At 40.1% G+C, this 16,337-nt stretch overlaps 1 protein-coding gene across 1 annotated transcript in view; it reads left to right on the forward strand.

Annotated features, from left to right (window-relative positions):
* The window catches only part of wapla (WAPL cohesin release factor a), a 29,013-nt gene extending 15,492 nt beyond the window's left edge, over positions 1-13,521 (forward strand). Inside the window, exons 8-20 of the mRNA XM_034308146.2 lie at positions 1,685-1,821; positions 2,877-2,988; positions 3,082-3,291; positions 4,921-5,032; positions 5,218-5,315; positions 5,866-5,942; positions 6,101-6,261; positions 8,137-8,252; positions 8,372-8,590; positions 9,236-9,437; positions 9,901-9,989; positions 10,250-10,345; positions 11,776-13,521. Coding sequence (XP_034164037.2) covers positions 1,685-1,821; positions 2,877-2,988; positions 3,082-3,291; positions 4,921-5,032; positions 5,218-5,315; positions 5,866-5,942; positions 6,101-6,261; positions 8,137-8,252; positions 8,372-8,590; positions 9,236-9,437; positions 9,901-9,989; positions 10,250-10,345; positions 11,776-11,841 — 1,695 coding nt within the window. The 3' untranslated portion in view covers positions 11,842-13,521. The remainder of the gene's footprint in view (positions 1-1,684; positions 1,822-2,876; positions 2,989-3,081; positions 3,292-4,920; positions 5,033-5,217; positions 5,316-5,865; positions 5,943-6,100; positions 6,262-8,136; positions 8,253-8,371; positions 8,591-9,235; positions 9,438-9,900; positions 9,990-10,249; positions 10,346-11,775) is intronic.
* Positions 13,522-16,337: the final 2,816 nt, after the last annotated feature.

Raw genomic sequence — 16,337 nt, forward strand, 5'->3', positions numbered from 1 at the left:
TGAGCAATGCATCATGGGAAACATTAAAAAAAAATTCACTAGGAATAAACAATATGAATATGAATATGCCATAAGGGCACTAACAGATGCAGCAACTTTACCAGCTAGTGTAGTGCAATTATAGTAAGTATTATGCAGTTTGTAGTGAGGATAGTGCGATTGCAGCGAGTATAATGTGACTATAGGGAGGATAGTGCGATTGCTGCGAGTATAATGTGACTATAGGGAGGATAGTGCGATTGCAGCGAGTATAATGTGACTATAGAGAGGATAGTGCGATTGCAGCGAGTATAACGTGACTATAGAGAGGATAGTGCGATTGCAGCGAGTATAATGTGACTATAGGGAGGATAGTGCGATTGCAGCGAGTACAACGTGACTATAGGGAGGATAGTGCGATTGCAGCGAGTACAACGTGACTATAGGGAGGATAGTGCGATTGCAGCGAGTATAATGTGACTATAGGGAGGATAGTGCGATTGCAGCGAGTATAACGTGACTATAGAGAGGATAGTGCGATTGCAGCGAGTATAATGTGACTATAGGGAGGATAGTGCGATTGCAGCGAGTATAATGTGACTATAGGGAGGATAGTGCGATTGCAGCGAGTATAATGTGACTATAGGGAGGATAGTGCGATTGCAGCGAGTATAATGTGACTATAGGGAGGATAGTGCGATTGCAGTGAGTATAATGTGACTATAGGGAGGATAGTGCGATTGCTGCGAGTATAATGTGACTATAGGGAGGATAGTGCGATTGCAGCGAGTATAATGTGACTATAGGGAGGATAGTGCGATTGCAGCGAGTATAACGTGACTATAGGGAGGATAGTGCGATTGCAGCGAGTATAATGTGATTATAGAGAGGATAGTGCGATTGCAGCGAGTATAACGTGACTATAGAGAGGATAGTGCGATTGCAGCGAGTATAACGTGACTATAGGGAGGATAGTGCGATTGCAGCGAGTATAACGTGACTATAGGGAGGATAGTGCGATTGCAGCGAGTATAACGTGACTATAGGGAGGATAGTGCGATTGCAGCGAGTATAACGTGACTATAGGGAGGATAGTGCGATTGCAGCGAGTATAATGTGACTATAGGGAGGATAGTGCGATTGCAGTGAGTATAATGTGACTATAGGGAGGATAGTGCGATTGCAGCGAGTATAATGTGACTATAGGGAGGATAGTGCGATTGCAGCGAGTATAACGTGACTATAGGGAGGATAGTGCGATTGCAGCGAGTATAATGTGACTATAGGGAGGATAGTGCGATTGCAGCGAGTATAATGTGACTATAGGGAGGATAGTGCGATTGCAGTGAGTATAACGTGACTATAGGGAGGATAGTGCGATTGCAGCGAGTATAATGTGACTATAGGGAGGATAGTGCGATTGCAGCGAGTATAACGTGACTATAGGGAGGATAGTGCGATTGCAGCGAGTATAGTGCAATTTGTAGTGCGCATCATGCGATTTCAGCGAGTGTAGTGTCACTGTAGCGTATAGTGCGATTGCAGTTTGTATAGTTTGATAGTAGTGAGCATAGTGTGACTGTAGCAAATAACGTGACTGAAGCGAGCATAGTGCAATTATAGTGAGTATGATGAAATTTTTTTTTTTTTTTTTTTTTTTAAACACAGAGTGTACTAGTTATGTTGTGTGTGTTTGTGTGTGTAGCTGTATACAGTTGTCCAGCACGTGAAGCACTTTAACGACGTGGTGGAATTCGGAGAGAATCAAGAATTTACTGATGACTTTGAGTATCTGGAGACAGGACTAAAGAGCACACAGCCTCTACACACACGCTGCCTTAGGTACACACACGCGCACACACACACAGCCTCTACACACACGCTGCCTTAGGTACACACACACGCGCACACACACACAGCCTCTACACACACGCTGCCTTAGGTACACACACACGCGCACACACACACAGCCTCTACACACACGCTGCCTTAGGTACACGCACACACACACACACACACACAACCTGTACACACACGCTGCCTTAGGTATGCACGCGTGCACACACACAGCCTCTACACACACGCTGCCTTAGGTATGCACGCGCGCACACACACACACACAGCCTCTACACACACGCTGCCTTAGGTGCGCACACACACACACACACACACACACACAACCTGTACACACACGCTGCCTTAGGTACACACACACACACACACAGCCTCTACACACACGCTGCCTTAGGTATGCGCGCGCACACACACACAGCCTCTACATACACGCTGCCTTAGGTGCGTGCATACACACACACACACACACACACACAGCCTCTACACACACGCTGCCTTAGGTACACACACACACGCACACACACACAGCCTCTACACACACGCTGCCTTAGGTATACACACACACACACACACACTGCCTTAGGTACACACACACACAGCCTCTACACACACGCTGCCTTAGGCACACACACACATACACAGCCTCTACACATGCTCCCTTAGGTACACACACACACACACAGCCTCTACACACACGCCTCCTTAGATACATACACACACACACACACTGCCTTGGGTACGCACACAAACAGCCTCTACACAAATGCTTTCTAAGGTATACACACACACACACAGCCTCTACACATATGCTGCCTTAGGTACATATACACACACACAAACATTCTACACACTCGCTGCCTTGTGTACACACACAGCCTCTACACACATGCTGCCTTAGGCACAAACACAGCATATACACACAAACAGTTTTTTCTTCTTTCTTTTTTTCTTTCTGATGTGCCAGTGTTTTATCTATATTTGTCTGAGTGTTTACGTGTGCATTATGTGTGTGTGTGTGTGTGTGTGTGTTTGTTTGTGTGCAGTATAATCAGTTTAGCCACACGCTGTGCCATGCCGAGTTTCCGCATGCACTTGAGAGCGAGAGGAAAAGTGGCTCAGGTGTTTAACATGCTGAGCGACGCACCACAACATCCGGTAACTATTTCATAAATATAATTATTATGCTCATTATTTTATTATAGTAATAATGATAACTGTGTGTGTGTGTGTGTCTGTATTTGTGGTCAGAATCTGGCGTTGTGTACGGCAGCTCTGCTGTACATCCTCAGTCGGGACCGGCTCAACATGGACCTGGACCGTGCCTGTCTGGAGCTGATGATCCGTCTGCTGGAGCTGGAACAGGACGAGTCTGAGGATCATCAAAGCAAAGTGAAGGAGAAAATACAGAAACTGTGTGAAACTGTACACAACAAACACCTGGACCTAGACAACATCACTGTGAGTCATAACTCCGAGTCATCTCAGTCACTCGCACTAAAGCGCCGATTCGTTAGGATAAGAATGCTGGCTTTAAGTCGTTAGCTTAATTAGATTCATTAGATGCATAACTAACAGCGCTGATTCGATAGGAGACTAAAGAGTCACAATTTGCACTGATCTGTTTGCATAATAGTCATAGCATGGCACTGATTCATTAGGAGACTAAAGAGTCATTGTACAGCACTGATTCATTAGGATAATAACGAGTCACTGTACAGCACTGATTCATTAGGATAATAAAGAGTCACTGTGCAGCACTGATTCATTTGGAGACTAAAGAGTCATTGTACAGCACTGATTCATTAGGATAATAAAGAGTCACTGTGCAGCACTGATTCATTAGGATAATAAAGAGTCACTGTGCAGCACTGATTCATTAGGATAATAAAGAGTCACTGTGCAGCACTGATTCATTAGGATAATAGAGTCACTGTGCAGCACTGATTCATTAGGATAATAGAGTCACTGTGCAGCACTGATTCATTAGGATAATAGAGTCACTGTGCAGCACTGATTCATTAGGATAATAGAGTCACTGTGCAGCACTGATTCATTAGTATAATAGAGTCACTGTGCAGCACTGATTCATTAGGATAATAAAGAGTCACTGTGCAGCACTGATTCATTAGGATAATAGAGTCACTGTGCAGCACTGATTCATTAGGATAATAAAGAGTCACTGTGCAGCACTGATTCATTAGGATAATAGAGTCACTGTGCAGCACTGATTCATTAGGATAATAAAGAGTCACTGTGCAGCACTGATTCATTAGGATAATAGAGTCACTGTGCAGCACTGATTCATTAGGATAATAAAGAGTCACTGTGCAGCACTGATTCATTAGGATAATAGCGTCACTGTGCAGCACTGATTCATTAGGATAATAAAGAGTCACTGTGCAGCACTGATTCATTAGGATAATAGAGTCACTGTGCAGCACTGATTCATTAGGATAATAAAGAATGACTGTGCAGCACTGATTCATTTGGAGAATAAAGAGTCACTGTACAGCACTGATTCATCTGGAGAATACAAAACAGAGTCCCAGAATAAAGGTACAGAATTGATTTGTTAGGAGAATAAAGTCATGGCACTGATTCGTTAGCTAAAAAGCTGTCATAACACTTTGAGTCAAAAATTTGTTGGCATAGTAATAAATAGTCAATTCGTTAGAAGAATAGTTAGGGCAGTGTTTCTTAAGGAAAATAGAGTCGCAGCACTGATTTGTTAGGAAAATACAGAGTCACTTATTCCCCAGACTCTATTCTTCTAATAAAGGTGCCAAACTGATTCATTGGAAGAATGAAGAGTCACAGCACTGACTCCTTGGGATAAGAATCATGACATTGAGTTAGTAGCTTGAAGTCATAAAACTGATTTGTTGGGAGAAATAGAAAGGGCAATGATTCTTTAGGAGAATAAATAGTCACTGTACAGCAGTGATTCTTTAGGAGAATAGACAGTTTAGGGCACTGATTCATTAACAGAATGAAGAGTCATGACACTGATTCGTTAGAAGATGCAAGAGTCACTGTATAGCACTGATTCTTTAGGAGAATAAAGAATCTTTTTTTTATCCATCTTAGACGGGTCACCTGGCGATGGAGACTCTTCTCTCCCTGACGTCTAAGAGGGCAGGAGACTGGTTTAAAGAAGAGCTCCGGTTACTGGGAGGACTGGACCACATCATAGATAAAGGTATACACACACACACAGTAGACACAGTGTTATTAGTGTACAGCACTCATTGTTCAGTCTAATACGATGGTTTTCATAGTACTAATATTATTTCAGAATTAATTATGTCTTACAGCTCTATCGTTACATCTCTACTAACATTAATATGGTACTATATATTAATTCTCTGCCTGTTTCTGTCTCAGTGAAAGAGTGTGTGGAAAACCTTGATACAGATGATGATAATGAGAACCTGGTGGCCTCATTGTGGGGAGCAGAGCGCTGTTTACGAGTTCTCGAGAGTGTGAGTGCATCAGTTTTATTTTACTTTGTCTGAATACTATTGTTTTCATGTTTTTGTTTTGGTTTGGTTTGAGTCTGATGCCTTGGGGTCACGGCTCTGATTTATTGGAGTCATGGCTCTAATGTCTTGGGAGTCCCGGTGTCTCCTATTCATCGAGCTAAGCTTGACAATACTGACTCAATATCATGTAATAGGTTACAGCACTGATTTATAAAAAGGAGAAAGAGAAATCCTCCAAGAGCCTTCAACAACCTCTCAGCTGTCCTCTGTTTAAAAATATAAGCTACTGTCATGTGTTTAGATTCAGTGGGCGTGTGGTGTATTTCAGCAGCTTTTGGCTGTCGTGGGAATAAGTTGTTCCTCTTGGGACATCCCCATCCTAACATCCTGTTTTAAAAGGAAATGTGTTACCATATGGAATCACATTAATCAGTGTGAAACAAACAAAGTTAATCTTTATTATAATTATACATATCCACAAAGTAACTGGTAACTCTTACGGCTATTAATAGCTAATGTGTGTGTGTGTGTGTGTGTGTGTGTTCACCAGGTAACGGTTCATAATCCAGAGAATCAGTCCTACCTGATCGCCTACAAAGATTCACAGCTGATCATCTCCTCAGCCAGGTGTGTGTGTGTGTGTGTGTGTATGTGTGTGTGTGTGTGTGTGTGAGTAAGAGAGAGACTGTGTTATTGTGACTCAATGATACATGGCGGTTTGACCTTTGATTTGTGTGTTTGTAATATGTAACGTGTGTCTTTATAACGTGTGTGTGTGTGTGTAGGGCCCTGAGGCATTGCGAGTCCATGATTCAACTCTACTGCCGTAATATCATCAACTCTGGCGCCGCCTCCACTCACAGTAACCATAGCAACGTGGGAAAAGCAGTGGAGGACTGTATGAGGGCGGTGCTCGGGGTGATGCTGAACCTCACACATGATAATGGTAACACACACAAATCTCTGTACTGACTCATTACACGAAGAATCATGACACAGAGTCACTAGTATAAAGGAGTTATGGAACTGATTCATTACGCTAAGAATCATGACAATGCGTCATTGGTATAAAGGAATCACAGAACTGAGTCATTACACTAAGAATCATGACAATGAGTCATTGGTATAAAGGAGTCACAGAACTGAGTCATTACAATAAGAATCATGACACAGAGTCATTAGTATAAAGGAGTCATGGAAGTGATTCATTACGCTAAGAATCATGGCAATGCATCATTGGTATAAAGGAGTCACAGAACTGAGTCATTACAATAAGAATCATGACAATGCGTCATTGGTATAAAGGAGTCACAGAACTGAGTCATTACGCTAAGAATCATGACACAGTGTCATTGGTATAAAGGAGTCACAGAACTGAGTCATTACGCTAAGAATCATGACACAGTGTCATTGGTATAAAGGAGTCACAGAACTGAGTCATTACAATAAGAATCGTGACAATGCGTCATTGGTATAAAGGAGTCACAGAACTGAGTCATTACTATAAGAATCACGACAATGCGTCATTGCTATAAAGGAGTCACAGAACTGACTCATTACACTAAGAATCATGACAATGCGTCATTGCTATAAAGGAGTCACAGAACTGAGTCATTACTATAAGAATCACGACAATGCGTCATTGGTATAAAGGAGTCACAGAACTGACTCATTACACTAAGAATCATGACAATGCGTCATTGCTATAAAGGAGTCACAGAACTGAGTCATTACTATAAGAATCACGACAATGCGTCATTGCTATAAAGGAGTCACAGAACTGACTCATTACGCTAAGAATCATGACAATGCGTCATTGCTATAAAGGAGTCACAGAACTGAGTCATTACGCTAAGAATCATGACACAGTGTCATTGGTATAAAGGAGTCACAGAACTGAGTCATTACGCTAAGAATCATGACACAGTGTCATTGGTATAAAGGAGTCACAGAACTGAGTCATTACAATAAGAATCGTGACAATGCGTCATTGGTATAAAGGAGTCACAGAACTGAGTCATTACTATAAGAATCACGACAATGCGTCATTGCTATAAAGGAGTCACAGAACTGACTCATTACACTAAGAATCATGACAATGCGTCATTGCTATAAAGGAGTCACAGAACTGAGTCATTACTATAAGAATCACGACAATGCGTCATTGGTATAAAGGAGTCACAGAACTGACTCATTACACTAAGAATCATGACAATGCGTCATTGCTATAAAGGAGTCACAGAACTGAGTCATTACTATAAGAATCACGACAATGCGTCATTGGTATAAAGGAGTCACAGAACTGACTCATTACACTAAGAATCATGACAATGCGTCATTGCTATAAAGGAGTCACAGAACTGACTCATTACACTAAGAATCATGACAATGCGTCATTGCTATAAAGGAGTCACAGAACTGACTCATTACACTAAGAATCATGACAATGCGTCATTGCTATAAAGGAGTCACAGAACTGAGTCATTACGCTAAGAATCATGACACAGTGTCATTGGTATAAAGGAGTCACAGAACTGACTCATTACACTAAGAATCATGACAATGCATCATTGGTATAAAGGAGTCACAGAACTGACTCATTACTATAAGAATCACGACAATGCGTCATTGGTATAAAGGAGTCACAGAACTGAGTCATTACGCTAAGAATCGTGACAGAGTCATTAATATAAACACGTCCCTGCTATTAGTGCGTCTCTCCATTACAGTATTGAAGAGCCTAAAGAATGCCGTTTGATGTAGAACATGAACAAACCTGTCATAACCTGTCTGTCTCTCGGTCTGTCTCTGTGTCTGACAGAGTGGGGCAGCACTAAGACGGGCGAGCAGGATGAACTGATCATGACGGTGCTGAACTGTGTGCTTAAGGTTCCTCAGTTTCTCCCTCAGGAGCAGAGATTTGACATCCGTGTGCTCGTACGTCTTTATAACACCAGCATCACATCACTGTTTATTAGGACCATACAACAATAAAAATGCTGATAAACGTGTAGTGACAACTTTTAGGCTTCTCTGAGTGGTGTGTGTGTGTGCAGGGTCTGGGTCTGCTGATAAACCTGGTGGAGTACAGCTCCAGAAACAGACACTGCCTGGTGGAACTGGAAGTGGATTCGAGCTGTCTGCCAGAGACGGAGAAAGACGGGAGGATGGAGGGAGAGAAGGAGGAGCAGAAGGTGGACAAAGGGATGGAGGATAAGAAGGAGAAGAGACTGGACACTAAAGAAACCTCAAGTGCTCTCACTGCACTGGTGCAGGTATGTGTGCAATTGGCGATTTGTTTACAGTTTAGGCAATTTTGTGTGCCTGCTGTACCATGACAGTCCACCAGGGGGCAGCAGCTTACAGGAGTCGATCCACTGATTTGCACTGTTTAGATTTGTGAGCTTCTGGTAAGAAAACTGTTGCAGCCAAAATGTGTATAATTTTATAGGCATCACCATGTTAACTTTGGATTAATCTATGTTTAAATATTGTCTATTTAATTTTTCAGAAACACTGATTTTTTTTAGCATATACACCACAACACTGATTCAGTATGATAAAAATGACAGCACTAATTAGTTAGTGTAAAAGATTCACATTGCGGATTCTTTAGGATAAGAATCACAACAGTGAGTCATTAGTATACGAATCCTAGCACTGATTCATTAGGATAAAAATCCTAACACTGAGTTTTTAGTATAATAGTATACTGAATCATTAGCATTATCCTAAAAATTGTCCCATCACTGATTAATCCAACATTCACTGCTATTCACTGCAGCTGTTTAGAAATTACGTTAATTTAATGTAATTAAGAAATGAAATCCGTCACTTATCGATGGTACATAGTCACATTGTTGTGATTACTAATACACACAGAGGAATCAGTGATTTTGCTCTTGTGCGTGTGCATGCAGCTCTTCCTAGAGCGTGAGAGAGCGGCCGTGCTGGCCGAGGCGCAGGCTGATGACATCATCAGCGAGGCACCGAAGTCTCAGGCGGATGAGAGTGGGCAGTGGCAGGTGACGAGCGGAGAGATGGAGTGGGTCGCCTCGGAAAATAACACCGACGACAAGAAGGAGAAGGAGGAAGAGGAGGAGGAGCTTGATTTTAATAAAGGTATACACACACACACACACACACTTATTCTTATCACTCTACACACGTGTGGGAATCATCAGGTGTTCATACTACAAATACCGTCCACTGATGTTGTATGTGAGCATGTTTTCATGTGTGTGATGTAACTGTACACACAACTGTGTGTGTGTCTGAGTGTGCGCGCGATGTAATTGTATATAATTTGTGGAGTGTGTGTGTGTCTGTGTGTGCGTGTGTGCAAATGCACAAGTCTGTAAGCATGAGTGCCTATGAGGCATGTGATTCGTGGATCGTGTGTGTATGTGTATATAATATGTAATTGTTTGTTTGTGTATGTGTGTGTCTTTGTCTGTCTATTTTACTCTGTGTGTGTGTGTGTGTGTGTGTGTTTGTTTCCATGTATCTGACTGTGTGTGTGTGTGTGTCCATGTGCTTGCTATTATTATACGTGATTGATTGTGTGTGTGTGTGTGTGTGTTAGTCCTGCAGCATGCTGGGAAACACATGGAGGACAGTATAGTGGCGTCGTACACTGCACTGCTGCTGGGGTGTGTGTGTCAGGACAGTCCGGTTAGTAACGCCTTCACCACCTGCGGTTTCCTTTATATCTACTTTCTTATAGTTATTATTGTAGTTATTACACTGTAATAAGAATGTAATAACGCTATAATACACTGTAATACAAGCTGTGTGGCTTTGGAAAGCTTTAGTCTAGTAGCTTTAGCTTTACAGATGTTACATAGTGTGATGTAGGGGTATAACTCTGTGTGTGTGTGTGTGTGTGTGTGTGTGTGTGTGTGTGTGTGTGTGTGTGTGTGTGTGTGTTACAGGTGAATGTGAAGGCTGTGAGAGACAGTCTGCCTAAAGGAGATTTTTCCATCATGACTGAAATGCTGAAGAAGTTCCTCAACTTCATGAACCTGACGGTGAGCTGCGCAGAAAATAATAATAATAATATGTTAAAATATTTTATAATATATAATATAAAATGATATTGTTTTTTTTTTTTTTGTTAATAACAACAGTAACAACGATTATAAATAATAACGATTATTGCAAAATCAAGCTCATCTTTACATCACGTTGACGTTAATTGTCTTCAGACTGAACTTGTGCTGTTATTAATATTTAAAGTTAAAAGCAGAGCGTTGTTTAGAGTTGTGAGATTACTGTTGCTAGGCAACTGGAAAAGGTAGACGCCAGACAGAAGTTAGCTAATGATGGGTCAGATATGAAGGTCGCAATATAAAAGAGAGAGAGAGAGAGAGAGAGTACATTTCCACTAAAAACACACCGAGTCTTTGTTATTTCTCCTACTCGCTCTGATGTTTGTGTCATGATAAATACATTTACTGAGCACTCACAGTGCTGTGACACATATTCAGATATAAAGAGCTGCTGTCGTTGTAATAATGCGTTATAGGATTGCACTCTCCTGCGTTTCCTCCTCTTTTAATGGGCTCCCAGTGGAGCCCGAGATGAGCCGCAGCGTCTGACTAAACTCTTCCAAAACATCCATCATTCTGAAATTAATGAATGTGTTTAAAACATCTGGGAGTGACACGCCTCATGGAGCTGACAGTGAAGCGCTGATTAAAATGGTGTCTGTTACAGGAGATGATCCGGGTTGCCAGATTCACCGTTTATAAAGTTGGTTAGGATAAAACAAATGAAATTGTATCTGCATATGCACCGTAACATAATCTTGATAATTAATATGTCAAATCTTCAGTGGCATCCCAGATTTATTATATTGTCACTTCGTTTCACGGTTTCCTAAATTACCCACAATGCTGTTCGACGACCTGCTGAAAGCAGTGCAGTGGGATTTAGCCCTTGTTTCATCTCTACCTAAAGAGAGCGATGCAGCGGTGCTTTAGTCTTTTAGTCTGTCCAGCTCTCTCAGCTCCTCATCTGTGTACTCTGCTCAAACAGATCAACTTCCAAAGCGTTAACTTTCACACTGATAGCGCCGTCCACGCCATCGCGCTAGTCATATCATAGATCACTAACTAGCCACAAATCAGCATCGTATAGCTGCATTGCATTCTGGGACTCTCATTAATATGACGTCTTCTCAAAGTGGCAAGTGAGAAAAAAGCTCTTGCTCTTTTGTTTTTAGGAGAAACTAACAATAATACAGTGCCAACCAACAAATTAGCTTCGGTATCACTAAACACATCACAAATATTTCAGCAGAAACATATTTAATGTGTTTCAGGATGGAGTTTTCCCTTAATGTCTGGTAACCTGTTCACAGAGACTGTTGTGAAGGCTGTAGTGGTTAGGGGGATTTTCTGTATTTATGTGTGTGTGTGTGTGTGTGTCTCACACTCCCTTGTTCCCCCCTCTGTAGTGCGCAGTGGGCACCACGGGACAGAAATCCATCTCGCGCGTTATCGACTATCTGGAGCACTGTTAGCACTGTTTGGATTTCAGAGGAGCTGGCAACCCAAGAGTCTGAAAACATTAGTATGGAGACACCCTTATAAGTCTCTCTCTCATGCACACACATTCTCTGTTCTTTCATACTGCTGACACACACACACACACACACACACACACACACACACCCCTGTGAAATTATGAGCTGTTACTTTTTATTTTTATTTAAATTGCTCAATTTTTTAATTCCCCCAATTATGAATTAATGGCGTCTGAATAATAAATATTTGTTGGGAAAATTAAAAATAATGAAATATTTCTAGGAGCATTTCAAGAAAAAAAATATTAATTAATTCTTTTTAAAAAAAAAATCATGTTAAAAAGTTGAATAAAAAGTATAGAATCATCTTAATGGAGCTTATTGAGTGTTAAACAGTTAAACACGATTATTGAACAGCGAGAATAAAGTATAACTTTTAATTTTAAAAGTCATTTTAAATATGTTCTGCCATGGCCAGGCTGGTAAATGAAATAAAAATGCATGAAATTAATGTGATTATTAAAATATTTTCAATTCGCTGGTGAGGGAAAAACTCCCTGAGATGACATGAGGAAGAAACCTTGAGAGGAACTAGACTCAGAAGGGAACTATTTTCTTTTCTATACGTAATTTAAGGTTCGAGCAACACCTGCGAATCATATGCTGTTTTTTGAGTTTATTCTAAAACAAAGGCATCTGAAATTAACTTAATGAACTTTTTTCATACGTCTGAATATAAGAACACTAACATGAACACATTTTTGTCTCTGGAATTTTTTTTAAATAGTAAAATTAAGGAATTAAAGTTATGTAAATTTTTTAATTCCAGCTGCAGCACATTATTATCATTATTTGTGAATTTTTAGTTTGTGATGCATATTTCAATTTGTTTCAGAATCACGCTTTAATACATCGATCCACAGTTACAGTTTTAAGGTGGTATTGTTGATAAATACATCAAGATTCAGTGAGGCCCTGGTGTGAAATCGTTCCACCTTAAAATATATATATATATAAGTTCATGGGACAAATTTTTAGATTAGTGATTTATTTTTGTTCATGCTTTGATCAGATTGTAACAAAACAATTCCACCTTAAATATACCTTAAATAATTATTTTTAACAAAAAGGAAATTTTGGTGTAAATCAGGATTTCAGCTTAAAGCAGCAGTATGTAATGTTTAGAGCTTTCCAACAGACCACACCCCCTTCTAATTTTACACATCACTAGTGTTGTTGCTTTTTTTTTTTTTTTTTTTATAAAGAGGGCGGGGCTTAGCCTGAAATGAAGAAACTTTTCCGATCCAAAAATATCAATTTTGCAATCTGCACCATTAAAGAACAATTCTGATTTTCAGAGTTCTCTCTCTCTTTTTTTTTTTTTTTCCCAAACAATTCTACCTGAAATAGAATTTTTTTAATTAAGTAATTTAAAGTAATTTTCATGATTTCGTGATTTTTGTTGTTTTTCTATGTATAGATTTTAGATTGTTTTAGTTTGCTGTATTTTGGATTTTTGTCACGTCGCTGATCTGATTCTTTAACATGTATGTGAACAGTTCTATCTTAATTTGTGTTGTAAATTTTGGAAAAAAAAGAAAAATTATTAACCCGTTTGGAATGAGTTCTAAAAATGTTTGAATGACTTTAAAGATAAATAGATTGGTGTAAAATTAAGCAAAATAGAAACCAGATATGGGTTTGATCAATTCCACCCTAAAATTTCCATCTTCTTTTATTTTCAGTTTAATACAGAATTAATTTTTTTGTGAACCAGATTTAGGCAAATGTTTTTGTTTTTTTTTGGGTTTTTTTTTTGCTCACTCATTCTTTTTGTTTTATTTAATCCAAGATTAACTAAATTAACTAACTCAAAGAAGTGTCCTGTTTCTCTCAGAGCCATACTGAGTAAAAATAAATTCTATTTTCTCAGATTTGTTTTTAAAGCCGCAGCAATCCCGAGGTTTATGTTTGATTAAATTGAGTGAATTGTGAGTGAAATAAATGGTGTGTGTAAATGTAAATATTTTGTGTAAATATCGCCTTCTGAATGTTAGATGAATGCTCAAGGTTTTTTTTTTCCTGAATTTTTGTTTTATACAGTTTTTTTCTTGGTTATTGCAGGATATAAATAAAAATCTATATATATATATGTATATGTATAAACACTTTTTACCCAGTTTTGCGCAGAATCTTGTCTTTTGGTTACCTGTAAATAATTTCACCTTTAATAAAAGCGTTGATACTTTATCAGATCTCATCTCTGTGATTTAAACACACTGCAGTATTAACGCTTACACAGTGTTAGTGATCAGCTGATCATTTGTGTGCTGAGTAACAGAAGCCCCGTGTTGGACAGACGTTTCCTCTGCAGGACACAAGCCCTCTGTTGGACAGAAGTTTCCCCTGCAAGACAAAAACCCTTTGCTAGACAGAAGTTTCCCCTTCAGGACAGAAGCCCCCCTGATGGACAGAAGTTCCCCCTGCAGGACAGAAACCTCTCACTGGACAGGACCCTCCTGTTGGAAAGAAACCCCTCACTGGACTGGAGCCTCCTGTTGGAAAGAAACCCCTCACTGGACAGGAGCCTCCTGTTGGACAGAAACCCCTCACTGGACTGGAGCCTCCTGTTGGACAGAAACCCCTCACTGGACTGGAGCCTCCTGTTGGACAGAAGTCCTTTCAGGACAGAAGTTCTCATTAGACTAGACCTCTCTGCACAACAGAAGCACTGAAGGAACCCCCTGTTGGACAGAAGCCCTCTCTTGGACAAAAGGTTACCTTGATGGACTGAAGCCTCCATGCATGAGAGAATCTCTCACGCTCTCTCTCTCTCTCTCTCTTTCAGTGCATGCTGGGAGCGTTTGGGTGTGTGTGAGGGTTCTCATGAGGGGAAGGGTGAATGTGTGGGTTTTCTGATTTTCTGTTTTCTTCCACTTTCCTGATGGGAGCTTTTCATTTGCTTAAAAGAAAAAAGAAAGTTAATTTGGCGTGATAGTGGAGGAGGCATCACTTTGTTGGACAGATTTGGTAGGATGGCATCCCTCGTGGAGAGGGGGCGGCGTCACCTGTTTCCTTTCGTCATGGCGACAGGTGAATGGGGTGGCTATAGAGGATGTGTAACTGGCTGTAGGAAAAGAGATCGTCTATGAAAATATTTCATCAGCCTCTCGCATGAACACAGCTGTGGTTGTTTTCGTAAAAGAAGAGAATCAAGAGAGTTGCCTAATAAGCAACAGGATAGTGGTAAGTGGAGACGTTGTTACAGTTACTACCAGAGTAACTGTTTCTGCCCCTTTTCATTCTGAAGTAGTGCGGGGGCTTTTGCGCTACGGAAAGTTAGCTAACACAATAAAAACAAATCCACTTGGTTGTAAAAATGGAGCGTTAAAACGTAATGTCATTCAGAAGTCAGTATTCAGGTTCTTAAATGAACAGGATCTAGAGTGTGTTTTAGAGTGTGGCAAGAGGGCAGAGCATATACGCTTTATGCAAACACGGGAAGCATGAAATGTTTAGGATGTGGAGATGTTGAGCATAAGAGATCGGGATGTGTACACAAGGCTCAGGCCGCTGAAGAAGCAGTTCGAGTGTTGAGGTGGTTGTGAACGAGTGTGAAAGCGTGCAGTCTGCAGACGAAGAAGAGAAGAGAAGCACTCAGAGTGCTGCGAAAACTGGTGAACAGATTGAAGAAAATAATACCTGAAATGAGAATACTGTGAACTTGAATAACGAAACAACAGAATTAGCTGTAAATAATGTAATGAGTATAGATAAAAAAAAAACAGCGTTAGTAGTGAAGTAAATGGGGTTGAAAAAAATGCATTAAAATATGAGGGAAATTGTGATGCAGAGATGAGGGCTGAAGATACACACTCTGAGATTTCTGATATTGGGTCGCAGGTGATGGAAGACATGCTTTAGAAGAAATTCATGATAGTCTTCACACAACATTTGGCAAAGTTTTTGATGTGAAAGATTTCTTCTTCCCAGATGTGGAGAAATTTATAACGTCAGCGTTGTTGTTGTGAAAAAACAGAGAGCCCTGAAGTTTTAAATAAAAAGAAAAGATTCCAGCTGAAAAAGATGATGATGAAAGAAAAACGAAGTACAAGCTACAAGCTTAAAATGGTCAAATGAGTAAATCACAAGTGGTGTTCTTCATACTATGCTGTTTCTTTTCTTTCTCTATCTACCTTTTACATCTTTATATGGATGAGTAGAGAGTAGGATGAGTAAATATTAAGGGGGTATAGGGACAGGAATAAATTAGCAACAGTTTCAGAGTTTTTAAGAATTAAAAGGTTAATGTTTCCTTTTTACATTAGACACTGATAACGATAATGACGTTGAATGAGTAATATGGTGGAAAGGGAATTTAGCCCTCTTGTAATTTTTCACAAGAAATAGTGCTGGAGTAGCTATTTTATTTTCTGAAAATATAAATATTTACATTTTAAAGGTAGAAGAAATTGTTAAAGGAAGATTATTAT

Source organism: Pangasianodon hypophthalmus, chromosome 10 (assembly GCF_027358585.1).
Source record: "Pangasianodon hypophthalmus isolate fPanHyp1 chromosome 10, fPanHyp1.pri, whole genome shotgun sequence".
In the NCBI taxonomy this organism is placed as follows: Eukaryota; Metazoa; Chordata; class Actinopteri; order Siluriformes; family Pangasiidae; genus Pangasianodon; species Pangasianodon hypophthalmus.